We start from the raw sequence: 24,812 nt of genomic DNA on the forward strand, positions 1-24,812 counted from the left end.
CCTACCAACTTGGACAGTCAATGAGCATAGCGATATATCTGTGTTACTGTAGCCTTCCTGTGGGGAGCTGGTCTTTCGTCGACACACCGAATGATTTCAGTGTCCTATTAATAAGTGGGGCATCATTTTTTGCCTTGAAGTACGTACTTGAGCTTGACAATTCGAACGCTTCTCACCCCAAACGGCTCTCTAACATTGAACGAGCGTTGCACCGTCGAATATCACCGGAGACATGAGTACACGCACCAACCCCAACATCGTGGTCACGGGTACCCCGGGTACAGGCAAGACCACACATTGTGAGCTTTTGGCGGAACGCATACCTTCCTTCCGCCATATCTCAGTAAACCAAATAGTGAAGGACAAAGAATGCCACGAAGGTTGGGACGATGAGTTCCAAAGCTGGATTGTCGACGAGGACAAGGTGAGTGGGACTCTGCGCATTCAACCATGTCCCGGTCATCCGCCAGCACGACGCTGACGAACAACAGTTATTGGATGAGCTCGAGAAGGAGGTGGCAGACGGGGGCTGTATTCTCGACTGGCATGCCTGTGACCTTTTCCCACAGCGCTGGATCGACCTAGTTGTCGTCCTTCGCACAGACAGCACCACACTCTACGACCGTCTCACTGCACGCAACTACCCAGACGCCAAGCTCCAAGAGAACATGGACACGGAGATTATGGAGGTCCTATTGCAGGAGGCCAAAGACAGCTACGACGAGGAGATTGTGGTAGAATTGAGGAGCGATGAAACGGAGGAGATGGATGCGAACGTGGAGCGGATTGAGGCGTGGGTGAAGCAATGGAAAGAGGACCATAAAGGCAATGCGCCGGCCCAGACTTAAGGTAGGTAGACTTCCAATCAAGAGAGATGGCAACCTTTGAAATTTTCGGCATGCACAAAATCTGAGAGGACAGCTTGTGGGGGACCTGGTATGAGGACTAAGGCACTGGGCAGGCAAGCGACTACAGTCAGCCATGCGTTTTGGCTGTCGTTTGGCTGGACACCAACCGGACGCAAGTAGGTAGGGTCATCCCATGCAAAACCACATCTCTCCAGTCTTTCCTACGTAATTAATCAGTGAGAACATTTGTAAGGGAATCGACATCGTACACTGGGTGGAGCTCAACCTAGACGTAGCTTCTGAGTATGCATCAAGCGGGGTTTGGGTTGAGCATCTTTCACCTGACTCACACGGCGCATACCCAATACGTAGGTCGTCCAAGAAACAACCGAGATAAGACGATTTTGCATAACGTTCTGGAAATACCCAAGCAAGATGCCATCTCACTTAAATTTTATCACCGGCAACGCCAACAAACTCCGCGAGGTGAAGTTCGTTCTCGATCCGGCGGGCATCGAAGTCCGCAGCCAGAGCATTGACATTGAAGAGGTCCAGGGGACCATTGAGGAGGTGACCAAGTCGAAGTGCAAGAAAGCCGCTGAGACTGTGTGTTGACTCCCTATCTGCGTATGTACACGCGAGGATGGCTTGGGCTGATGCGCCTAGGTGAACGGACCTGTGCTAGTAGAAGACACCGCGCTCTGCTATAAGGCGCTTGGTGACCTTCCCGGCCCCTACATGTAGGCTTCCCGGTGGATAAAAAGAGAAAAAATCACTGACTGGGACAGAAAATGGTTCATGGCGGCTGTTGGCCACGACGGATTGAACAATCTGCTTGCTGCGTACGAAGACAAGTCTGCCGAGGCCGTATGCACTTTCGGCTACTGTGAAGGTCCAGCACAGGAGCCTATCCTCTTCCAAGGACGCTGCCAGGTATTCTCCTCTGCAATGAACTGTGTCAAGAGTTTTCCACTGAAACCTGTTAGGGCACGATTGTGCCAGCTCGAGGCCCTGCCGATTTTGGTGACTTGACCTGCCCCGGACCGATCCATATGGCTGACCCTTTACAGGCTGGGATGCAGTGTTCGAATACAATGGCAAAACGTAAGTCTAATTCGGGGACTGAACGCCATATCATATGCTCACCAGGGCGAATAGCTTCGCTGAGATGGAAAAGGCCGAGAAGAGCGCCATCTCCCACCGTGGTATAGCTCTGAAGAAGCTGCAGGAATGGTTCAACGAGGAGAACACAACGCTGAACTAATCAAGCTCCGGGTGTTTCCATCGTCGTACTTACACAGTGTCAGCAAACCTGTGCGGCAGATACATGCAATGAGATAGACTCACACTAGGATTTCGAACTCGTTGTGCCGTCGCAAGTAGCTGGTACCCTTTCGATACGATTGCAAATGGAAATCTGCCCTTCTTCCACCGCTAGTGTACGTTTTACCACGTAAGCCAGCCACGACTGTCGAGTCTTTGTACGAAGGATCAAAGACAATGAGGTTGCGTGATCCGTTCTTCAGTCTCTCTAGACCAACAATCGTCATAGAATGTCCTCTGTGCTGGAAATATATCGGGGGTAAGGTTGTCGCTCGTACTTTTGATGTATCCTCGCCGGCACCCTGTACGAGGTACTGTTGGACATAATCGAGAAGCAATGCCCTTGCTTCAGCGCAATCCTTTGTCCTAAAGGCATTGACCGAACAGCTAAGCAAATTAGTAACGAGAGAGGAACTTCTTTGGGGCAAGAACAAACGGTATTTGCAAGCTTGTGAACATGGCTTGTGCCTCTGGAGTTCCAATGTATTTCCTTGTCCCGCGGATCCCACCCGTCTCGTCCCTCCCTCGTGCATTAATGCCTTCATCCCATGCGTTCTCAATGAGTTCCTGGATGTCGAAGATACTCGGTACCTGGTCTCCAAATTTGACCGCGCCAAAACTGCCCGAGTTGATGATATGCGAGCAAAGCATCTGAATATTCCTGTAGCCGCAGAACGAGCCTTCCTGCGAGAGTTTCGATACGTGCGTCACATGAGGGCTGCAAAGCCATGCTGCGCTCGTCGTGTTTGATGCTTGCAGGAGCTTCTGCAGCACGGAAATGATACCGTTCGAGAAGTAACCTCGCCTCTCTTCGAGAAGGGTTCGTAGGGAGGATGGCATTTGGTCTTCGCGGTGATGCCGACCAAGATCTGATCTCTGCAATCCCTTCAGCAAGAATTCTAAAGGAAACGCTTGAAATACTCCCATACCCCTAGCTTTGGACGTTTCGTGTCCGAAGAAGAGCCTTCGGTATTTTCTTCAGCCTTGCCATCCTTATGCGACGCTTTCAATGTATGACGTACGCGAGGGGATGGTTTCTGCGAAGCTGTCTGGTGGCCACAGAAGAAAGCCTTCCAATGCTCATTGAGATTAGAATGGGATTTCTCCGGGGAACCCTTTTTAAGGAGTTGAGTTGGCGAGCTCTTCCGTGAAGCGCTTTGACGCGGTGGTGAAGGTTCAGGGCCTCTGCTCAGCGACCCATTCCCAGGCTGTGAATCTGGATGCTCGGTCTCTATATGCTTGGTTTTCTTCAGTCCACAATGTCTCGAGCAAAGCGGCAAAGATTCAGTACCATTAAGAACTCATACTCCTTGTCGGTTTGGGGGATGAAGCCGCACCAAGGGCAAACACGCGTGCCGCTCATATTGCGCATTCGGTGTTTAGTGCTATCATGACTGGGGGGGAGTTGTCGCTATATGCGAGACTGTCAATTGGGAAGTGTCGAGTTCAGGTCTGGACTCTGAATCCGTTTGCGCAACCGGGTTATTTACGTACGGTATTTGCACCGCCTTTGTGCACTATGGCACACCGCCACACTCCCAGTGAACTTGACGCAGTGGATCAACCGAGTGAGACAAATAGGCTCTCGGGTTTGACATTTTGCATAACGTGATTGATAAGCGAATGTCCCAGACAAGCGAATGTCCCACAAATCGATCCTCCCACACTATCATCATTTGATCAATTGATCCCCAACAACCAAGCATGCCAGTCCTAAATAATGAGGCTAGTATCAATCTAGCCCTTCAAGCCCTTCAAAAAGACCCAGAGCTAAGCGTGCGACGCGCAGCCCAGATCTACCAGGTATGTAGGAAGAAGCTAGGCCGCCGTCGACAGGGCATACAGTCTCGAAGCGATATTATGGCCAATTCGCGGAAACTATCCGATCTTGAAGAATAGAAGCTAGTTAAGTATATAATTAATCTAGATTCGCGAGGGTTTTCACCTCGGATCAGTGGTGTTAAAGAAATGGCCAATCTATTGCGCGTCGACCGCGACGCGTCACCCGTCGGCAAGCGCTAGGCAGGGAATTTTATTAAGCAGTAACTAGAGCTTAAGACGCGTTTCTTTCGTAGATATAACTACCAGAGGGCCAAATACGAAGATCTAGTCGCTATAAACGCGTGGTTTTGACTTATAGCGAATATAATCGCGAAGTATGGCATCCGATCAGGTGATATCCATAACTTCGACGAGACAGGCTTTATAATAGGCGTTATTACAAGCGGTATAGTTATTATAGGCGCAGAAAGGCGTAGGAACCCGAAAAGAGTCTAGCCTAGAAACCGGGAATAGGTTATAGTTATTTAATCGATCTCTACGCAGGGCTGGGCAGCGCCGCCGTTTATCGTTATTACAGGCCAATATTACCTCTTAAGCTGGTATTAAGAAAGCACTCTCCCTGGCAATTAGGCTATCGCAACTACGAAAAACGGCTAGACCGATAATGCTACGGGTCTCCTATAGCTAAAGTACTTTAATTAATATATAGAGAAGCGATCGAATAGTGCCTATCGTCTTCTGATCCTCGACGGGCATAAAAGCCACCACTCTACCGAGTTCGAGGCATATTACAAGGAGAATAAGATTATCTCGCTCTATATACCTCCTCATTCGTCTCACCTACTCCAGCCTCTTAATATAGGCTACTTTAGGCCGCTTAAAAAGGCATACGGTCGAGAAATCGAGTATCTAATTAAATGCTCTATAACACACGTTTCAAAGACTGAGTTCCTTTATGCCTTCCACGCGGTATTCCGAGCCACGATAACCGAAAGCAATATCAAGGGAGGCTTTAGAGGAGCTGGAATTGCCCCTCTAGATACAGAATATGTGATCTTAAAGCTAGATATGAAGCTACACACTCTAACGCCTCCCGAGGGGACTCTAGAGCTTCCTGACCCTTAGGTCTCAAAGACCCCTAAGACGATCAAGGAGACTGAATCTCAGTCTGCCTACCTTAAATAGCGAATCAGGAGACACAAGAGTAGCTCCCCAGTATTAATAATTAATACTATAATATTAATAACTAAGGGTTTAAAGGCACATCAGCACGAGATAGCGTTACTAAGGATGGAGGTCCGGGATCTTCGAGATACTAACCATATCCTTAGCCGGCGCCGGAGGGAGAAAAAGACCCGCCTACGGAATGGAGGGACTATGACAGTAGAGGAAGGTCAAGCATTGATTGATCAGAAGGATATAGATTCGCAGGTAGCAGCTAAATAGTCAAGGAGAGGTGGTCGGGCAAGGTCGGTGCAGCTAGGTATAAGGCATTGTAGTGCGTGCGGGAAGGCCGGCCATAATTCACGAACATGTTAGGCTAAGATAGAGGCATCTAGAGATGCGCATAGCGATTAGTTTGAACTAATTGAATGATCTTTTGTGTGTTAATTGACGATCTTGTTCGTGGTGTTGCGATTTGTGGGACATTCGCTTGTCTGGGACATTCGCTTATCAATCACGTTATCAGATTTTGGCAAGATACCTACGCGTACATTTGTTCTGGCCTACATGGACTCCGTGGTGATGCCGTTGGACGCCGCCCCGATATGCACCAATACCACATTCACGTATATATTGAGGCTTTTGTGACCATTCACCAATTCTGTGTCGTCTTCTTTCATGAGAGCAACGTCGGCTGTGGCGACATTGTGTCACGGTTCTACCTGGTCTATTTTGCATTCTTCTCTCGCTTCGCCAATTTAGTGGACGTGGAGTCCTTGGGCAATTCCTTCGCGTACGGGATAAACTCGGGCGCACCGGGCAGATACTTGCGCAGCGGCTCAGGGACGTTAAGACCCTACAACGTCAGCAAATGCACACACTAGGGAAGGATATGAAAGGACAAAAAGGACTTACCTCCTCAGTCTGGTAGTTCTCCAGGATGCAGCACATGGCCCTAGTAGTGGCACAGAGCGTCGAGTTCAAGCAGTGCACATACTTCTTCTTGACGTCGGTCTGTGTCTTGGCGCCGTAGCGGATCTCCAAAGCCCGCGACTGGTAATCAGTGCAGTTCGAGCAAGAGACCAGCTCCTTGTACTCGCCCTGGAAGGGGAACCAGGCCTCAAGATCGAGCTTCTTGGCAGCGGCGTTGTTGAGCGCGCCCGAGACAATGGCGATGACCTGGTACGGGAGACCCAGTGTTTGATAGAACTCTTCTGAGATCTTGATCATGTCTTCAAAAGCTTCCCACGACTTCTCCGGATCCGTCAAGAGAAATTGCTCAATCTTCTCGAACTGATGGACACGGTAGATGCCCCATGCATCACGGCCGTGGTTACCCGCCTCACGGCGGTAGCATGTGCTGTAGCCAGCGTACTTGATAGGAAGGTCCTTGTTGACCAGCCACTCATCGGCATGGAAGGCGGAGATGGGCTGCTCAGAGGTGGCGATGAGGTACTTGTCCATCTTCGGGTCACCGTCTGACACCTTGTACAGCTCCTCGTCAAATTGCTCCAGCTGCGCCGTCTTGGCCATGTAGTCCTTGAGCATGAACTGCGGTGTCTGGAGAGGTGTATAGCCCCTTTTCTCGAGGAATTCAAGACCGTAATTGATGAGGGCCTGGTTGAGGAAGACGCCCCATCGGCGCAAGAAGTAACCTCTGTGGCCGACAATCTTGGCACCGCGCTCCGGGTCGTAGCCATCGAGGCGAAGAAGGACTTCGTGGTGGGAGAGGCACTGCTTTTTCTCGACAGTCACACCCTCTGGTGCCCAGGTTCTCTGGACCACATTGTCATCCTCGTTGTTGCTGACCGGCACAGAGTCCTCAACAATGTTGCCTACACTCTTGACCTTTTTCTTCAGTAGGGCATCCTTCTCGGTGGCCTCGTCGTTGATGGCCTTCTTCTCCTTCTCGAGAGCAATCTTCTGCTGGAGCAAGTCGTCGGCGTTTTCCTTGGCCTTCTTCTTGGCGCCAATCTGCTTCTGGACGTCGTTGATCTTGCCGTTGAACTGTGTGGCGGCGTACAGTGTCTTGCGGTGGTCTTCCCAGAGGGCAATGATATCGTCGACAATCTCAACGGGGGCGTGTCGACGACGCTGGGATTCGCGAATCTTCTCGGGGTCGCCACCGCGCTCCTTGATAAAATCGATCACGTCGAGCATGTCGGCTTGATTTTAATCGGCAGTGGATGTGATGAGGTTGGGAGGAGCAGGCTTGCTCCGGCTCACGCAAGAACTGGAGAAATGGTCGTCTACGGGTCTGACTCACACGATGTATCTGAATCTGTTAGCACCTTCAGACAAATCTCAGCTGTGCCTCAACCTCTTACCTCAAATGTCGTCGATGCAAACAACGGTGGGGTTATAGGCAGTGTCTTCAATTTTTTGCGCGCGCAAAGTCCCGGCGTTGATAAATCCCCCTCCACCAACGCGGGGCTTTTATCTTCTAGCGCGGGGTCCTCGACCTCGACTCCCCGTGCAATGATCAGGTTCATGACCCGCCAAGTTTTGAGATTACTTTATCACGACTTACAGCGGTAGCTACAACGACCCTGAATCTCTCTTAGGACTAGACATTGGTTGATTGCGATATCATAAGCTCTAATTGCCAACTCATGCAGGTTTCGTATTGTTGGTGCGCCACGTCGACGCACGGCGACCGTCTTCCATATCTTCTATAAAGCATGCCATTACGAAACCTGGTCCCTTCACTGTAGACTGACGCCGAAAGACCCAAGACTTTGAGCCAAGTGACCCTTGGAATGTATCCAAAACGCGACCACCATGAGTACCACAAGCGCTCACTCGCATATGCCGAGGCCTGCCTCTCGCGCAACCTCTGCTGCGTAAACCTACATATATACTCCACCTTGTGCAACCTCATATTACATCAGTACGCAATTGCTCTTCGCCGGCTGCTCCCCTGGCGCCTGGCTACCCTCAATCTGTCCGATGATCAACTCGAACGCTTTGCTCACATTGGTATCGTACGCCGCACTCGCCTCCGTCCAGCCACAGCCCAGCTTCTCCCCCAGCTTCCTTCCTTCTTCGGCACTGACCTGGCGCTGCTCCGGACGCAGATCGCTCTTGTTGCCTACAATGACGATTGGCACACTCTCCGTCCCGAGGTGATTCAGGATCTTATCCCGGATCACCTGCACCATCTCGAAACTCGCAAGAGATGCCACGCTGTAAACGAGCATGTAGCCATGTATACCGATAAAGTGTTTCGAATTGAGGATGGAGTATTCGTCTTGCCCGGCGGTATCGACGATTTCGGTCATATACTCTTGTTGTTTGAATTTTATCAATTTGGAGAAGGTATTCTCAATGGTGGGATAGTAGCTATCGACAAACACGCCGTCGACAAAGCGTACTGTGAGTGAAGACTTTCCTGGTGAGCATTAACATTGAGTGCTGTCGTCGGATTGGACGGGCTGTGCCCTTACCGACGGCTCGACTGCCAACGACGGCGACCTTGCGCTGTTTCGGGCCGGAAGGCATGTTCAAGTCACGATAATGGATTTAATTGTAACAAATGAATGGAATTAACAGGGTGCGAGGAAAGTATCGATGGCAGTGGGACGGAGGTCGGAGCTTTGCATTAAGAGGGGCCGTGCAAAGCGACGAGATCCGATCACGGGTGAGGGACCCTGGAAGGCCGTGACGTCGACCACAAGCCTGCACGTGTCAGACATGGGACTCGACTGGACCTCTAGAAGACCACGTTGAAGGCCAATGTCAGGTCAGCAGCCAACTAAAGCTGTTATATATACACGAGAATCGAAGTGGCAATGAATCAGTGTAATTGAGAGCCGTTTGGGGCCAGTACGATTTCTTGAGATTGATGAAGCGTCTTCGGCCCACCATCCCCCTCCCCTCAATCCCCGAGATCAAGTAGTACATCGAAAGCAACGCTGTTATGAATCCCAACCTAGCCAAGTAGATAAACTTGTTCATACCGGGACCGCGTAAACCAACATGTCATCGGCTATGGTATCGTAACGTACAAAGGCAAAGAAGCTCACATTGCCTTCCTTCTCCGAGTCACTTGCTGCAGCTCGCTGACGAGGTGTTCAAGTTCGTGTACCCTGGCGTCGACAGTGCGCTGCAAGGCTACGAAGTGACCTATCGCTTCAGTGATGTCTTGAACACCGTCGTCTGTGCCCTGGCCGGTTATGATATTCCGCCCACCTTCCTCTAGAGCACAGTAACCGAGAATGATGGCAAGGTACCCAACAGCAACGCTGACTTTGGATTTCGCCTCCGTGTCAGCATCTACAATCGATGGTCGTAGTTCGAAGTATAGACCTCCGAGGCTCTTCAACGCCCCACGTTGTAGACTTCGCCTTGAGAGCGGGTGGTGCTCCATAATGTTGATCATGACACACATGGCCAAAGGCAGCACATCTAGCAACCTGTCGTCCCTGGCAATGTCTTCGTAACTAGCCTCATAGGACTGGCGCAGTGTTGCATGTATCGAACTGGCAAGGTTGTCCAAGAGTTTAGATGTACCGAATACAGCAGCGCCTGCCTCGGAGTTTGTCGTATTAATAGTCCACTTCAAGACGGCAGTATCTGCCTCGGCTGTCGTGTCCGGCCACTTTTTCAAAGCCACTTCGAAGAAGCGAAGGCAGCATGCCGCACGGCGGTCAAACTGTTGTGACGTGAGCTGCGAGTTGTCGTAGCTAGTACTATGCTGTAAGATGTGGAGGATTAGGATGCCGTCGATGCGCTTCCCGTATCCTCCTGTCATTTCGTCCTCCATTGCCAGAATCAGTCTGTCTTCAATTTCTTCGAATATTTGAGCCATGAGTCTGACATCGACACGATGTTGCAGGTCCTGCAGAAGCCGCAAGGTCAAGGTTCGTGGTGTAATAGCGCTGACAGCAAGACCGTGCCAAATCTTCATGCGCTTTATCTCGGTGACTAGCTTGCTCACGGTGCTCTTGGTCGACTTGGAAAGATTGGTGCTTCTCCGTGACGCCACATCCGTGATGTCCTCTTTTTCCTGAAGCAATCTTGCTAGGAGCTTTCCTAATCCCTCTTCTACTAGCCTTTGCAGCAGGTTAGGTGCACTATGTGACGAGAGAAACACAACCAACGCAGCCACCATGGCGAATCCGCTTATAATGTCGTTCTCCTTTCCAATGCTGCGGGCCAAATCGTCGCGTATCGATGAATCTCGAAATTGAACCGCGAAGCTAGGTTCCTTGAGTTTTTGTGCCAGCTCAAGCAATGCGTTGCGTCGTAGAGAAGATGGCTTCTCAGTAGGAATCCCTATCCGCAGGTGCATCTCGTCCATGACATCGGTGAATCTGTGATTTGCACCTTCACGCTTGAGTTCGTGTACGCTCTTGAAATTGACGGCGAGCCCGTCATCATCATCCACGTCATAATCGTCAAGGGGAGGTCCGGGACTGGAGAAGCCAGGTGGGCTCGGCACCAAAGGATCGCTCAGCAGGTCACCGCCCAAGGCAAATGGACCGCCGTGGTTTGCGTCTTCACGAATACGCCGCACATGGCCGTATGTCCGCTTGACCTTCTTGCTGGAAATAAGAGGCTGTGCGGATCTAGCCCACGTATCTGGCCCGGCCCTATTGACGCGTTGCGAACTTGGGGTTTGCGAGACGGAACCAATGTCTTCCGCCTCTGTATTAACTGGCGTGGCGAATCTCTGGTTCCGGGGTGTCGGTTCTTCGTCAAGATCGGAGTCGGGTTCTGAATCCTCGTTCGCCTGGGCCGCCAAAGTATCAATGAGGCGTGACTTTCTCTGAGCATGAGGCGGCACTCGCGCGCCCGTGTTGGCAGCTGCCCTCGAAGGGAGAGATACTGATTGTTGGAGTTTGCGTGGTTCGGCTCCACGGACTGGCTTCTCATCGGGTCCATCGGCTGACTTAGGCGTCTTCATCCTGTTCGCGTGTCTTTCTTTCGGGCTCGATGGCGGCATTGGCGCATCGGACTTTGCTGAAGCCAGATCATGCGCTTTCGCTTTCGCACTGGCCTTGGAGGCGACAGCTCCAGTTAGTTCTGTCGCATAACGCTTGCATGAGATGTTGACCGTTTTCTCCTCCAAGTGGCTCATTTTCCTTTTGGCTCCGGCCTCGGGACTCTTGGACACGATCGAGGCGCGTTCGACAAGCGCGGCTTTCGAGGGTGTCCGCTTCGGCCGGGGCACTGGCTTGAGTCTATTGCCAGCCTTTGTTGCGGGTTGTGCTCGCGGTAGTTCGACAGTTTCTTCGGAGCTAGGAACGTCATACGGATCGGCCATTGAATCTGATGAGGTTCTCTTGGTCGGCTTGTTGCGATTCAGGCGACTGTAGGTGGCCTTGGGCCGTGGGGTTGTTTCATCGTCGTCAGGAATATCGTAGGGATCTATCGGTGTCACGTCTATCCTGGACTCGGTAGTGTGATTCTGGCGATCGCGTTTACTGTAGGACATGGGCCTCCGCGATGCGGCCTGCGATGCCATCATGGTGGGAGGTAGCTCGAACGAGTTGTGAACCGCGGAAGCGAGTCTGCGATGTGCTGCATGCAAGATCGTCCAGATCAGGGCATCGAATCGGACGTCCAGATGAAGGAAGGGAGAGGAATGACACGTAAAGTGCAGGATTGGACTGAAGTCGAGGTGATTACATGTAAGGTAGGAACTGGAGGGTGTTGGTGCAAGCTCGAAACAGAACAAGAAGCGCAACTGCGCAAAGTGGCTTTGCGCCGGCACCTCACAGGCTGCGCATTTTGGCTTTGGGTGTTTCCTGCCACGATCAAGCATTTGAGAATTCGACACCTAACATTAAGTTCCACTATATGAGCATGATCTCCAGCACCTCACACGTGCATTTCACTGGTATCATTTGCATCGACCGCATTGCTTGACGAGTGTTTCTGTCCATAGGCCAGATTAAGATCCTCTCATTAATGCATATGCCCTTCGAGTCGAATATGTACAGCAGTACGAACCGAACACCCCACCACCAAAAGGTGCTGTCCACCCTCTCCACGAGAGCACATGCCTCAATGAGTAAGGTGCGACTTCTGAGCTTCTCGTATCCCATTCTCCCTCAAAGATCAATCGCACAAGCCCAGGAATCGTAACATTCAACTGCTGACCACAGATCAGTGAGTGTTTCCGGGAACACATAACGTGACGGGTTGCGGTTAACGCTAATCTAGATCCTCAGCTTCTACAGAGAAAGTCAGGCAAGGATGGCTCCAGGCAATGCGCCCACACAAACTGTCGGACCGGGCTTCAAGTCGCAAGCTGAGAAGCCACAGGCCACTGTCTCGGTTCAGGTCCCTTTTGACAATGTCCGCATCCTTCCCCAGTCGCCGCAGCTCATTGCCCTGCTATCCATGATCCGTTCTAAGGACACTGAAAGAGCAGACTTTATATTCTACTCTAATCGCATCATTCGGCTCCTAGTTGAAGAGGGCTTGAACCACCTTCCTGTGATGGAACATACTGTCACTACACCAATTGGCTCCACGTACAATGGCCTCATGTTCCAGGGCAAGATTTGCGGCGTCAGCATTATGCGGGCAGGAGAGGCCATGGAGCAGGGCCTCCGCGACTGCTGTCGATCTGTGCGGATAGGCAAGATCCTGATCCAGCGGGACGAGGAGACGGCCCAGCCCAAGTTGTTCTATGACAAATTGCCCGAGGACATTGCTGAGCGTTGGGTCCTGCTGCTAGACCCCATGTTCGCAACTGGCGGTTCCGCAATCATGGCCGTAGAGGTACTCAAATCCAGGGGCGTCCCGGAGGATCATATCCTGTTCCTCAATCTGATCGCCAGCCCGGAGGGCGTCAAGAACTTCGCGACCAAATTCCCCAAGTTGAAGGTTGTCACAGCCTTTATTGACGAAGGGTTGGATGTCAAGAAGTATGTAACTCTGTCCTGTCGTGAGTGTCGCTAACCAGTCTCCAGTTACATCGTACCAGGGCTTGGTGATTTTGGCGATAGATTCTATACCGTGTGAAATGACAGACACGCGCACAGGAGCGTGAGGCTAGTTTGGGATCATTATTTTGTATTGTCCTTCGTCATCCCACCTTTATGCCCGGCTCCTCAAATCTCGTCGTCGTCTCCAACGATTCCATCCCCGTCATAACCATCAGCGTCTTCGTCGTCGCCCCCTGCTAATCTCGGTCGTCGTTGTCTCGCTGTTCCAGTGTACCCATCGTTCGCTGCGGCGTCTTCCTTGGCCACAGCGTCCGCAGCGTCAACCCATTCGCCGTAGACGTCCACAGCCGCTGACAGGTCTGCGCAAATCAGAACACACTCTTGGGAGGTCTTGCGAAGGTCGCTTACAATTCACAGCGCATTGGAATTTCTGGCCACAGATGCGACAGTCTAGCTGTCCCACGCCGGCTTTCTTGTCAAGCTTTACGCTCACTGCGTTCTCGTGATTGCAGAAAAGGCACGTGAAGGTTGTTGGCAGCACCTCTTTCTGCAACAAGGTTAACGAACCTGACGCGGCCACACGAGATGGGAAGAACGTACCTTTTTGGCCTGAGGCCCTCGCGACGACTTCTTGCGTTTGCCCATGGTCGCCGGGTGCTGATCATTCGATTATTAACTTTGATGGTGTAGGGGAGAATGATTACAGACACTATCACGCAAGTCGCAAACAACGACCACTCAATCGCGCTGCGTTTCTTTATCGATAAGACACCGCACGATTGCGCCTGGTGCGATTACAAAGTGGGACAGCGTACACGATTTGCAGCTAGAGCGATAGTATGTATTTAAGAGACGTAGTGGGGGAGGGTGCGGTGAACTCAAAAGCCCCGCCGCTTTCGGTGACGTCCGATGGGAAGTTCCCCTCAACTAGTCCGAGTTAGTGGAGATGGAGTGGACTGGCCTCGTGGTTGGCAGTCTTGTGACCTTGGAGTGATAGGACTTGGGGCGGAGAACCACAGGCTCTCATGGAAGGGGTGGAGGTTTCTCTGACATGATGTGATATCTGGTGAAACGTGTCTATTAGACAAACATCAGACCGGAGGCTCCTTGACGTTGACGATCAAATACCATCTCGATATCTGATATGGAAACGAATATACTCCTGCTACTCACAGGAAGACCTCCCGGTAACGGCTTCCATATCTCCAACCTTATCTCAGTGTGGTCGGGAAGCCATGGTATGCAGACTCAAGACCTTACGACAGGTACCTGCCTGGTAGTGTGTGCCTTAATTGAGCAGGTCTGCTGCCGTCCTGCACTGTGGCTGCCGCCCAACCCGCGTCTGTATCGATCTGTTCGTCTGTCACACCTCCATTCTCTTTCGTTCCATCCTTAAGGGTTGCATCTTTTCTATCCTCATTATTATTCGTTCCCGTGTTCGTCTATATTCAATATCCTTGACCATCAACCGACAAACTCAACGCCATGGCCGATGAGGGAAGCCGGGATGAGGTCCTCAATACTCTCAGACAGGTTGCCGAGACCCAGTCGCGGCTGGTAGCAGCTGTAGAGGCCCTGAATGAGCGTGTTGGTTTTCCATCCCTAAGCAATGGATCATCGACTCCTTTGCGTTCTGCATCCAAGAATACAGAAATCTCCAAGGATACGGTCGCGCCCATGACATCTAGTGAGGCAGTGACCCGTCCAGGTCAGAACGAGGATGGAAGTACTATGGAAGCCTCGACCGCAGTTTCTCCAGCATCGCGTCCTGCGTTGACTTCGCGGATTGTTCTTACGTTGGTTTACCTCTCCTTTCATCGCATGTGATCATCAATCTGAGTGTGGTAGGACATATCCGAAGCAGATTGGTATCAAGCCCCTTCCCATGAACTGGGGCAGCTTCGATCCAATGAAAAGGGGGCCGGTAGTTGTGTCTCGGTTGCCATCAACAATCAGGCAGCGCAATGGTATGTGTACCTGATAGACTCGAGTGTACATCGCTGACCGTGCGTTCATTGATCCAGCCATTGGAGGTATGTTTTTTTTGTTTGGTATTATCAATGTCACCATAGAGCTGACAATAGCAGCACAGTCAGGAATACCCCGGAGAATAATTCTTCACAATGCTGACGCGGTAGCAGTGGCGGTTCCTATTCGATATACTATGCATTGGCGGTTGCCAGCAAAGAGCTCGACACAGATCACAGGCCTGATTTCACCAATACAGAGCCCTCTACCTCGATTGGGCCCTTTCCACAATGGGGCGACCCCAAGAAGATTGTAGCCATGGATCCGTATGGGCATCTTGCCCCTTGGATCTTCAAGGATGTGATTGACAATGACGGCGTGGACATCCGTCCCACCATTGCCATCACAAAAGCACATATGAGGGTGAAGCAAACGTTCTCCCTTTCCGCCGATTGTCTGACATTTCTAGCTTCCCGAATTGGAGGACAGTGTACGTAAAGGTCGACTGTAAGTATCAGGCACCCTCTACAGCCAGTCTCTGACGTTTCAGTATTCCCGACGGCAAGGTTTGTCTCAATAATTTGGGGGAGTTGGCTGTCACAAAGTTTGCTGTCGAACCAGTATGGTATCTGCCAGGCGTTGCAGAGCGATTTGGCATTGGTGAGCATCCCAACTTGAAGTGACCACCACGGGGCGTGCTTTCAGTGGCTAAGTATCCTAGACGAGGGCACCCTCCGCAGATCGCTCTTCGAGCACACTGGCGGAAGCTACCCTGAACTCATCACACGAGGCGACATCAAGTTGTTCCTGCCTCCTATTGGTGGTCTGACGGTGTACTGCTTTGGCGATCCGGCAAAGATGTCTGACGAGTCTGTGAGGCTGTCACTCAGGATCCACGACGAATGCAACGGAAGCGATGTCTTTGGCTCTGATATTTGCACGTGCCGCCCGTATCTTATCTTTGGCATCGAAGAAGCTGTCAAGGAGGCGCAGAATGGCGGTAGTGGTGTGGTCATCTACTTCCGCAAGGAAGGCCGCGCCTTGGGCGAGGTGACCAAGTATCTCGTGTACAATGCGCGCAAACGCGGTGCTGACCGTGCTTCGGATTACTTCAAACGGACCGAGAACATTGCCGGCGTCAAAGACATGCGGTTCCAAGCCCTTATGCCGGACATTCTTCACTGGCTCGGCATTAAGAAGATTGACCGCATGCTGAGCATGAGCAAGTAAGAAACCTTGCGTGGCCATGGACATGTGCCCTTCACTAACACGCGGCGTAGCATGAAGCACGATGCGATTGTGGGACAGGGAATCCCGATCCACGAGAGAGTGGAGTTGCCCGACGAGTTGATACCAGCCGACTCCCGCGTCGAGATCGATGCGAAGATTACCGCAGGCTACTTCACTGTGGGTAAGCGACTCACGGAAGACGAGTTGCAGGCAGTTCAGGGACGCATGTGGGAAGAGTAAGTCAACAGCCTTTGCGTCCGGTACTCGTCTAACATAGAAGCAGCGTCGATCATTGAGACTTGACTTGACGGTCGGGAATGGCGGTATTCACTCCCTCACCCCCTAGAGCAGCAGACGAGAAATCATCAACCGTGTGAACCAATCGTCATGCCGTCTCCATAAGCTGGCAACATCTGTTGGCTAGTGAGTCTGATGAATGCATCTAATGGTGTGAAGCAAGCCTGGTGCCTGCCAAAGAACATAACACACCTTGCCCGCAGTCTGGCGAGAACGGCCACTCCCGTTGCGACCCGTGCCGCCCAAAGTCAAGTGTCACAAGATGCTGTCTGCATACAAATATGTATGGGGCACTGGTGACTGCGGTAATAAATTATAAGGCACCCCAGCAGGTTGGGTACCAACGCGCTCCAGCGACGTGCATCTGTGGGCAGCTAGCTACCTGGCGGTGATGAAGAAGAGCGGTGCTGCCCAGTGGTGCACACTGCAGTGCTGCATACGGCCATACACCAGGGGCCACGACGTGGCTCGAGAGGCACATGGCGGAAGAGTTTGCCAGGTGGCACCACTCAGTCAAGGGGGCGGGTCCTGGAGTCCTGCGGGGATCCCGGCTTCACGCACTATTGATGGATCAAATCCATCACGAACCGGATCAGGCCCTGCGCCCGCGGGTCGGTCTGGCCATGATGTGGGAGTGAAGTACTCCGTACGTAAGTAAATAATTAACCCTTTGTACGTTCTCTGACCAACTTCATCTTCTCATGTAACTTGACCGGGACTCTCGCACGCTCGTTTGCACCTCTTTTTGCCGCCAACCATTTGCTACAATATCGAGCGTCCATCTTCCATTCGCATTGCCAATCGGCCTAATTCACTATGTATACTCAACGAACTGCCCCCAGTCGGCGCTCATCCGCCCATTCCACTTCATCGGCCTCACCGTCATCATCGCCTACTTCAAATTCACAAAGGCCCCGCCTGCTACGAAGCAGCGTCACGGAGCCATCGATCACGCCTCTATCCAGCAACGATGTTCAAGCGTCTAGACTGTCGCATCGGTCGCCGCACACCGCAGCAGACTTGCTGCACAAAATGGCCTACTATCAGCAAGGATCGGACGACGCTGAAGCTGTCAAATCGGAGCCCATGACTATTGAGAGCCGTGTGGCATGTGTGGAAAGTACGACACCCGAGGGATCATTCAGTAGTAAGTGACCTCTCCCATGACATCGCCCAGAGGTAGGCTGACCGCCCAAAAGATGAATGCTATTTCAGCTTCCCAAGTTTTGAAAATTGGGAGAGTGCACAGGAAGAGAGCGAGAAAACAGATGGAAATCCCTGAAGTGAAGGGATTTGGTTTGCAAGGACAGGTGAATCTCAAATCGATATATCGAGAGATTCCAGTTTGGACAATCAATCGCGGTGTGGTTTAACACGCGCCATGGCAAAGTTGGAACGACAGCATCTGCAGGCCGTATAGCAACAGCAGAGGAGCAGACGTGCGTGCAGCGCATCTCCAGGATCGGCCGTCATCAGTTGAGCAGAGTGCTTGAAACCTGGCAGCACACCGACCTGCATGTGCATGACGACTGGAAGCAGGGGGCCGGGGAATTCTTGAACTGAACCCGGATTACTATCGCGATAGGATGATCGCAGGAAGCATGACTCAGGTCGTTTTTTTTTTTTCGAGCTAGGCGTTGGGCGCATTGATGGAAAGTATGTATGTATACGACTGTAGTATGTATTCATTTTAGGATCCAAGGAGCTCGAATTTCATGAACATGAACAAACGGAGCCTATGCGACCTCTGATCGACGGGACAAGAACAGATCCAGAGTCCCAAGAGACAGGAAACTGCACGTGTCTGCTTATCGCGATTCTTCAAGTGGGATACGCATCGGCGGCGGGGGACCACTGTCAAGCGCCTAGTCCAGCACGAGCAGAACAGATTACAGGTCACCTATGATCCAAACGACCATATCTCATTCGACTGGACTACGTACTTCCTGTAATCGCGGTAGAGATTCAGTCGGCAGAAGGAGAGCAGATATGCTCAACTCGGTGCGTTGTATGAAGTGACGGGGCTTTGTGTTAGTGAGGGTGATCACAGGAGGGCGATCCGCTACGCCACTCTATCATAGCAAACGTGACACGCTCTCGGCTTCGCAAGGTATCTCTAGTCCACTTATTAGTTTCCGGGGAAGCTGATTTCTTTTAAGAGAATCTTGAAATACTAAACTCTTTTTTATTTAATTAAAGAAAAAGAAGAAGAAAAATTTGTTTCAAACTTTCGGTCTTATAACTACTCATACCACCCCTGTCTTCTCTCCTTACGTAATCTACCTAGTACCTTTGTCACAGTTGTCACAGTGTGGTGGTGACTCTGGTGAGGCACTGACAGCATATGTCCATCCATCCAGTCAAGGGCGTTACCATGGCGACTTGTATCAAGAATCGGTCCATACTTGTTCTCGCCTCGCCGCCTTCACCAGCAGAACGCTCAGCCATTCGCGGCGCCTTCCACGACTCCATTTCGGCGACTCTCACACAGCTGACCCCGGGGAGCAGCCTCCTTGTGGCCGTGGCCGCACCGTTCCTACCACCGGACTGGTCGAGACTGCAGTCCCTGCTGGCAAAGCTGTACTCCTTGGTCGCTTTGATACAAGCCGACCATGACAATCCCGCAGACGTCAACGTACTCCTTGTGGATCACGCACCTGGTCGTGAATACACCTGTGATCGGTCCAACTCGGACAATGACAGCTGCATTGTCAATCTTGGCGCGTTGGCATCCTTGCCAGTGAAATGGTCCAGAATATTCCACGCCAGCACAGAAGCGAGCATCGCGGCGCTTCAAACGTTTCTGAGTGTTCATGAGCGGTCTACGGCGATCCTTCGAGATCAGATCATAGCAGTACCTGGCGGTGTCAGCATGATACAGGGGCAGAAGCCAGCATCTGGATCAAGAAGATTCGCCAGAGTTATTATCGGCGGTACCTTCGATCATTTCCACCTGGGACACAAGTTGCTTCTTCAGGCTTCCACGTTTCTACTGTCTATCCCCTTCTCTGCCCAGTCACCCGCCATGTTCACCATCGGTATCACAGGCGACGCTCTGCTGAATAATAAGCGCTACGCCTCGGAGATTGAGCCCTGGTCTGTACGCGCCCAAGCAGTAACTGACTTTGTGGGGTCTTTACTTCTAGAGACGCCGTCAATCATCTCCTCGTCAACAACCGAGCTCATCACTTCTCTAGTCGGCGGGAGGTTACAAGTGCGGTGCACCGAGATTCTTGATGCATATGGGCCTACAACGCGAGAGCGAGACCTGGGCGCGCTGGTGGTCTCCGGGGAGACGAGAAGTGGAGGCAAGGCCGTGAATGACAAACGGAGGGAGACTGGATGGCATGAGCTCGAGGTCTTTGAGATTGATGTCCTGCATGCCACTGAGCAGGAGGAGGGTTCGATCGACGGTAACTATGCAGCAAAGATTAGTAGTACCGATTACAGAAGACAGCAGGCCGAAGCAAGGAGTCGGGAGAAACGGGTCTCATATGCTGTCTAAGGCTAGAGGGCTGATCGTGGCTTAAAAGAAGCCGGCAGTGTTTGGAGCAATAGTCGGAAGCGGTCTGCCAATTTAACTTTTCAAGACCTCCTGATGGACTGCCGCGGTCGATTCACGCATTCACTGCGAACTATTCTCAGGTGCAAAATCCAAGTCAATGATATCGGGCTCAATCCATGTATTGACAGGCTCTGTTGAAGGCTGCTGGCAGGGCCATCTCCAAAAATTCTTGATCACGTGCCATCGCGGCCCTCCTCTCGGAAAGCCCCACACGGACAAACGTGGTGCCGCACTTTTCACCACGCAGACCTAAGCCGACCAGTGCACACACAATTGAAATTATTTCGCCCTCTTGACAGCGACGCCCCTCAACCAAACCCATCACAGCCACCCATTCTCAGTTTTTCTCCAACTGTGCAAATCAGAGCCAGCAATCATGGCGGTTGGAAAGTGAGCAGCGCCCCCTTCGGAATCAATTCTTTGCAGCGATGAGAATTGCGACGATGCGATTCGGACAGCGGCTGATACTTTTGCGAACAGGAACAAGCGTCTCTCAAAGGGCAAGAAGGGTCTCAAGAAGAAGACCGTCGACCCCTTCACCCGCAAGGATTGGTACTCGATCAAGGCTCCCAACCCTTTCAACGTCCGAGAGTGAGTTGCCATCTACCGAACGATAGGCGAGTTGGAGCACAGGAAACTGACCAAGCCCAGTGTCGGCAAGACCCTGGTGAACCGCACCACAGGTCTCAAGAATGCCAACGACGCCCTCAAGGGCCGCATCCTTGAGGTCTCCCTGGCCGATCTGCAGAAGGACGAGGACCACTCGTTCCGCAAGGTCCGCCTCAGGGTCGACGAGGTTCAGGGCAAGAACTGCTTGACTGCCTTCCACGGTCTCGACTTCACCTCTGACAAGCTCCGCTCCCTCGTCCGCAAGTGGCAGTCCCTCATCGAGGCCAACGTCACCGTCAAGACCACCGACGACTACCTTGTCCGCCTCTTCGCCATCGCCTTTACCAAGCGCCGCCCCAACCAGGTCAAGAAGACCACCTACGCCGCTTCCTCGCAGATCCGTGCCATCCGCAAGAAGATGACCGAGATCATCACCCGCGAGGCCAGCACCAGCACCCTCACCCAGCTCACCTCCAAGCTGATCCCCGAGGTCATTGGCCGCGAAATCGAGAAGTCCACCCAGGGCATCTACCCCCTGCAGAACGTGAGTTTTCATCCGCGGAACCGTCCCTTGAATCACATCTAACACAGGACAGGTTCACATCCGCAAGGTCAAGCTGTTGAAGGCACCCAAGTTCGACCTTGGTGCCCTTATGGCTCTGCACGGCGAGTCGGGGACCGACGACCAGGGTCAGAAGGTCGAGCGCGAGTTTAAGGAGCGTGTGCTCGAGGATGTCTAAGCGGCTAGTCTTTACGTGTGGAAGGCGCAATTGGAGGCAACGGGCCATGTCGGGACAACATATCCCGTTGCAATTGTTTACGATCATCACAAATGGCGTAGATTTTCAAGGTGGCTTGGGAATTTAGGACTGCTTCCCTTGAAATAGTAAAACGGTTCATGATTTATGTCTATGTTTCTGTCTAATGGCTGTCTACTACGTTGTGGCTCTGTAACTAATCATTCCTGCGGCTGGAGGAACTCGACCACAGCGCGGCGGAACTCTTCCGGCTTCTCAGACGTGACCCAATGACCAGCATCAATGTCCACCAACGTGAATTTGGGAAAGAATTCCCCAATCAACGGCAGGACATCATCCGGTACGTACTTGCTCTTGGTGCCCCGGACAAAGAGTGCTCTCTTGTTGAATCTCCTCTCCGCGGGGTTCTTGTAGGGAAAGTCGCCCATGTTGTCCAGGCTCTTTCCCAGGATACCCAAAGGTACTCTGAACTTCTGTGTCGGCGACTTGGGGTCGGGACGGTGCAGGTTACCCAGCAGAAACTGACGGATGGGAAGTGCCTCCTCAACCTTTTGCAGTATCTTGTCCGCCTCAGCTTGGCGCGTGCAGTCTGCGGCATCAATCTGCTTCATGCCCCGGACGTAGTCTGCAAAGTCGCGGCTCAGGATCTTGTCCGCAGGCGCATTGTCCACGGACACGATATCCTGGACAGAGTCTGGCGAGCGCAGAGCGAGGGCCATGGCCGTCTTGGCACCCATAGAATGGCCAATCAGCGTGCTGTCTTTGAGCTTATGCTCCGAGATGAAGTGTAGCACGTCGTCCGCCATGGCGTCGTAGTCATGACGCTTGTGATGTGGCGACTCGCCGTGGTTACGGAGGTCCAACGCATAGACATAACGGCCCAGATCCCTAGCCAGAGCCCTACGCCACTTAGCACAGCCGTCTATGTGGATTGTCAACGAACTCACTTGCTCATGGCTCTGTTGTTCTTCTTAGAGCCAAACAGCCCATGCATGAAGATGATTGGCGCATTGTGTTTGTCGGTCTTGGGCTTAGCTGGCTCATGGAGATCGTACGCCAACGGAGCAACGACCGACGAGTGTGCGCGTCGTTGGGTTGCCGTGAAGACGCGAGGTGGCAGCGCGACGCTGGGTCGCGCGAGGCATCGTATCGACTGCATATTCTCGAGTTGAGTGCTGAGACGCGTTGTCTCATGGAAATTTCTGCGATCATGAAGGCCGAGCTCGGTGATGAATTACAGTGGGGCACTCCGGGCGGCGCTGGTAGTTATTCATGTCGTTCACACAAAATCCGGAACATTGTGTGGGATGTTTCATGAACATGAACAGAAGACACTACCGGCCCTCGAGAACGAAGCGAAGCAAATGTCGCTTGTCGCCTGATCATGAAATTGGTGAAGTGTGCGCCAGCTCGAATGTGTAAATGCTGATATTTGTCTCCTCCTGGACGGATACAAGTTACCTGACGTCTCCCCGTCCTCGTCGTGATGTAGAAAACCCAAAGCAATTGCTGCTCTATGATTCTATGCTCTGTTGGTGTCGAACGCATGCTAGATAGGAAAGGAAATCCTATTTCTTTACCCGTCCTTTACGTTCTTCTTCATCGTGTACGAGCTCGTACGCTGGCCGGTATAGGTTAGCTGAAACGTCAATGGCCAAGGCTGGGTTCGGCAGTGTATCTGATGTGCCGCCCAGGGATGTAAAGCCTCTGTCATATAATACGCAGTAAGGTATTTTGAGATGCCGGATAAACTGCAAGGTCTCAGCAAGATGTCGTGCCCTCTTCCGAACCCAAACCTACCGCCCATATGTCCGCATAATGCCAGTCTATGACGGGATTCACCCGCATGAACTGCGGCCACCCTTTGTCTGTCGGACTGAAGTGACCTAGCGTATCACTGTGCGGATCTGTTCTCCTGGTTCCCATGAATATCGCCTTGACTTCTGGACGATCCTCTAGGTAGGCATCGAGCGCTTCTCGCATCGGCAGCGCATATCGGCGCAAGTCGAGATGGTATTGCTCTGTGGACCGCACGACAAAATCTTCCACTTCGGCAAAGGGGTCTTTCGACACGATATATATGGAATGTAGTGTGCTTGGTAGTACCGAGGGCGCGCCAGACGAGTCGTTTTGTGGGAGGCTCTCGAGATCGGGTAAACAAGCGAGTATCAGGATGAGCAGGGCGAGGCAATCCTTGCCGCCGTTGTAAGAAAGGGACAGGTGATCGAGTCTGGAACATCAGCAAACGTGTCTAGACCGAGCTGGCCATTTCGCACCTCCCGCTGGGGGACCTACCCGTAACGTTGCAGGGCCTCCCCAATCACCTCCATTGCCACGCGCACATGGCCCTGCAGGCTGCGTAGGGCCTTGTTTTCTGTATGGTCTTCGTCAAGAAACCTGTCGATGCGTGTTCGGAGTTCTAAGGATGTCTGTCGCAGGGACTGGGGGTTCGAATCACATGGTTGTATCGTCATGCCGTTGGCGGCGCCGTCCTCGGCTTTGGTGGAAGTCGGTGCCATGTGTGGTTATGCAATTGTCTTCAATGATTAAGCGTGGAAAGGTCGTAGGGGGTGTTGTTGTGAGACTAGAGTCTGCTCGTCTGCTTAGCCAGAGCATTCCCGGGATGGGGCCAGATTTAATCGGGGGTACGCCAGGCTGAGGCAAGTTTCCGAGGTCCGTTATCGATGCCAATTCCAAAGCCGACGAATTTCTGCGGGGTTCTGTTGGCGTGCTCTTCGGGCGGCGGACTGCGGGGGACCCCTGCTTGTTAGTGCACACTGGTAGAACCACCGCGTGAAGTTGGCAGAATAAGGTAATCATCACAACGTCGAAACTCCCGTTCGCCTCTGGGCGATACTAAGGTCAAGGTACACGTCTCCGACTGCGAGGGTTGAGTTGAAGCTGGATGATACTAGAATAGAGTTATCGTTACGCATTCTCGGCGCCTTGCCTTGGTAAACTCCTGATTCCCATCATCACTGACCTTCCCTGCTTCTCCATATAAGGCGACGAAAACATCTAGAAATAGTAGCGTAGCGGCCATGCCAACTGTTTTGAATGACTTGATCGCAGTGAAAATCCCTCCGAAAGGGAAACTCTATGGCCTGCAACTTCATCATCCGAAGGGGGCCGTGATCTGGACCCCACCATCTATCTTCGGAATGGGTCATGTACATATACGTTCATGCGCGTAGGACAGATCCGAGGACAAACTGCTCGGTACGGCTTCCAGCCTTACCGTAGGTGCCACGGTCTGATCCTCATTCGTCTCCTACTATGTTTGCACAGGGCTTTGTTGCGGGTAAGAGATCATCGTGAACGTCAAGACTGGCCTGACTGATGGAGGAGGATTTGACGTTAGCAGGTC

General features: G+C 52.2%; 12 protein-coding genes across 12 annotated transcripts; 6 read left to right on the forward strand and 6 right to left on the reverse strand.

Annotated features, from left to right (window-relative positions):
* Window positions 1–232: 232 nt before the first annotated feature.
* Window positions 233–848, forward strand: J7T54_004030 (adenylate kinase HBR1; the record flags this gene model as incomplete). The annotated part of the gene is made up of 3 exons (XM_051506546.1): window positions 233–299; window positions 357–424; window positions 492–848. 3 exons carry the CDS (start codon window positions 233–235, stop codon window positions 846–848), a joined length of 492 nt encoding a protein of 163 aa, XP_051362113.1.
* A 435-nt stretch (window positions 849–1,283) lies between these two features.
* J7T54_004031 (inosine triphosphatase) lies at window positions 1,284–2,112 on the forward strand (the record flags this gene model as incomplete). Its single annotated transcript, XM_051506547.1, has 5 exons — window positions 1,284–1,454; window positions 1,515–1,588; window positions 1,637–1,740; window positions 1,919–1,952; window positions 2,007–2,112. The coding sequence occupies 5 exons, from the start codon at window positions 1,284–1,286 to the stop codon at window positions 2,110–2,112; spliced, it is 489 nt and encodes a 162-aa protein (XP_051362114.1).
* A 455-nt stretch (window positions 2,113–2,567) lies between these two features.
* J7T54_004032 (uncharacterized protein) lies at window positions 2,568–3,011 on the reverse strand (the record flags this gene model as incomplete). Its single annotated transcript, XM_051506548.1, has 1 exon — window positions 2,568–3,011. One exon carries the CDS (start codon window positions 3,009–3,011, stop codon window positions 2,568–2,570), a length of 444 nt encoding a protein of 147 aa, XP_051362115.1.
* A 2,833-nt stretch (window positions 3,012–5,844) lies between these two features.
* On the reverse strand, window positions 5,845–7,277 carry J7T54_004033 (seryl-tRNA synthetase; the record flags this gene model as incomplete). The annotated part of the gene is made up of 2 exons (XM_051506549.1): window positions 5,845–5,973; window positions 6,033–7,277. The coding sequence occupies 2 exons, from the start codon at window positions 7,275–7,277 to the stop codon at window positions 5,845–5,847; spliced, it is 1,374 nt and encodes a 457-aa protein (XP_051362116.1).
* Window positions 7,278–7,999: 722 nt separating this feature from the next.
* On the reverse strand, window positions 8,000–8,618 carry J7T54_004034 (GTP-binding protein-like protein; the record flags this gene model as incomplete). Its single annotated transcript, XM_051506551.1, has 2 exons — window positions 8,000–8,508; window positions 8,564–8,618. The coding sequence occupies 2 exons, from the start codon at window positions 8,616–8,618 to the stop codon at window positions 8,000–8,002; spliced, it is 564 nt and encodes a 187-aa protein (XP_051362117.1).
* Window positions 8,619–9,138: 520 nt separating this feature from the next.
* Window positions 9,139–11,589, reverse strand: J7T54_004035 (uncharacterized protein; the record flags this gene model as incomplete). The annotated part of the gene is made up of 1 exon (XM_051506552.1): window positions 9,139–11,589. One exon carries the CDS (start codon window positions 11,587–11,589, stop codon window positions 9,139–9,141), a length of 2,451 nt encoding a protein of 816 aa, XP_051362118.1.
* A 731-nt stretch (window positions 11,590–12,320) lies between these two features.
* J7T54_004036 (Uracil phosphoribosyltransferase-like protein) lies at window positions 12,321–13,094 on the forward strand (the record flags this gene model as incomplete). The annotated part of the gene is made up of 2 exons (XM_051506553.1): window positions 12,321–12,997; window positions 13,043–13,094. 2 exons carry the CDS (start codon window positions 12,321–12,323, stop codon window positions 13,092–13,094), a joined length of 729 nt encoding a protein of 242 aa, XP_051362119.1.
* An 89-nt stretch (window positions 13,095–13,183) lies between these two features.
* J7T54_004037 (uncharacterized protein) lies at window positions 13,184–13,663 on the reverse strand (the record flags this gene model as incomplete). Its single annotated transcript, XM_051506554.1, has 3 exons — window positions 13,184–13,377; window positions 13,427–13,565; window positions 13,619–13,663. 3 exons carry the CDS (start codon window positions 13,661–13,663, stop codon window positions 13,184–13,186), a joined length of 378 nt encoding a protein of 125 aa, XP_051362120.1.
* An 840-nt stretch (window positions 13,664–14,503) lies between these two features.
* Window positions 14,504–17,499, forward strand: J7T54_004038 (GTP cyclohydrolase II; the record flags this gene model as incomplete). The annotated part of the gene is made up of 6 exons (XM_051506555.1): window positions 14,504–14,603; window positions 15,246–15,374; window positions 15,708–16,212; window positions 16,267–16,397; window positions 16,717–16,796; window positions 17,356–17,499. 6 exons carry the CDS (start codon window positions 14,504–14,506, stop codon window positions 17,497–17,499), a joined length of 1,089 nt encoding a protein of 362 aa, XP_051362121.1.
* Window positions 17,500–18,857: 1,358 nt separating this feature from the next.
* On the forward strand, window positions 18,858–20,018 carry J7T54_004039 (uncharacterized protein; the record flags this gene model as incomplete). The annotated part of the gene is made up of 1 exon (XM_051506556.1): window positions 18,858–20,018. The coding sequence occupies one exon, from the start codon at window positions 18,858–18,860 to the stop codon at window positions 20,016–20,018; it is 1,161 nt and encodes a 386-aa protein (XP_051362122.1).
* Window positions 20,019–20,454: 436 nt separating this feature from the next.
* On the forward strand, window positions 20,455–21,427 carry J7T54_004040 (uncharacterized protein; the record flags this gene model as incomplete). The annotated part of the gene is made up of 4 exons (XM_051506557.1): window positions 20,455–20,468; window positions 20,559–20,669; window positions 20,730–21,231; window positions 21,284–21,427. The coding sequence occupies 4 exons, from the start codon at window positions 20,455–20,457 to the stop codon at window positions 21,425–21,427; spliced, it is 771 nt and encodes a 256-aa protein (XP_051362123.1).
* A 218-nt stretch (window positions 21,428–21,645) lies between these two features.
* Window positions 21,646–23,964, reverse strand: J7T54_004041 (uncharacterized protein; the record flags this gene model as incomplete). Its single annotated transcript, XM_051506558.1, has 4 exons — window positions 21,646–22,345; window positions 22,393–22,598; window positions 23,246–23,675; window positions 23,741–23,964. The coding sequence occupies 4 exons, from the start codon at window positions 23,962–23,964 to the stop codon at window positions 21,646–21,648; spliced, it is 1,560 nt and encodes a 519-aa protein (XP_051362124.1).
* Window positions 23,965–24,812: the final 848 nt, after the last annotated feature.

Source organism: Emericellopsis cladophorae (genome assembly GCF_022114955.1).
Source record: "Emericellopsis cladophorae strain MUM 19.33 chromosome Unknown NODE_23_length_310842_cov_116_589050, whole genome shotgun sequence".
Taxonomy (NCBI): domain Eukaryota; kingdom Fungi; phylum Ascomycota; class Sordariomycetes; order Hypocreales; family Bionectriaceae; genus Emericellopsis; species Emericellopsis cladophorae.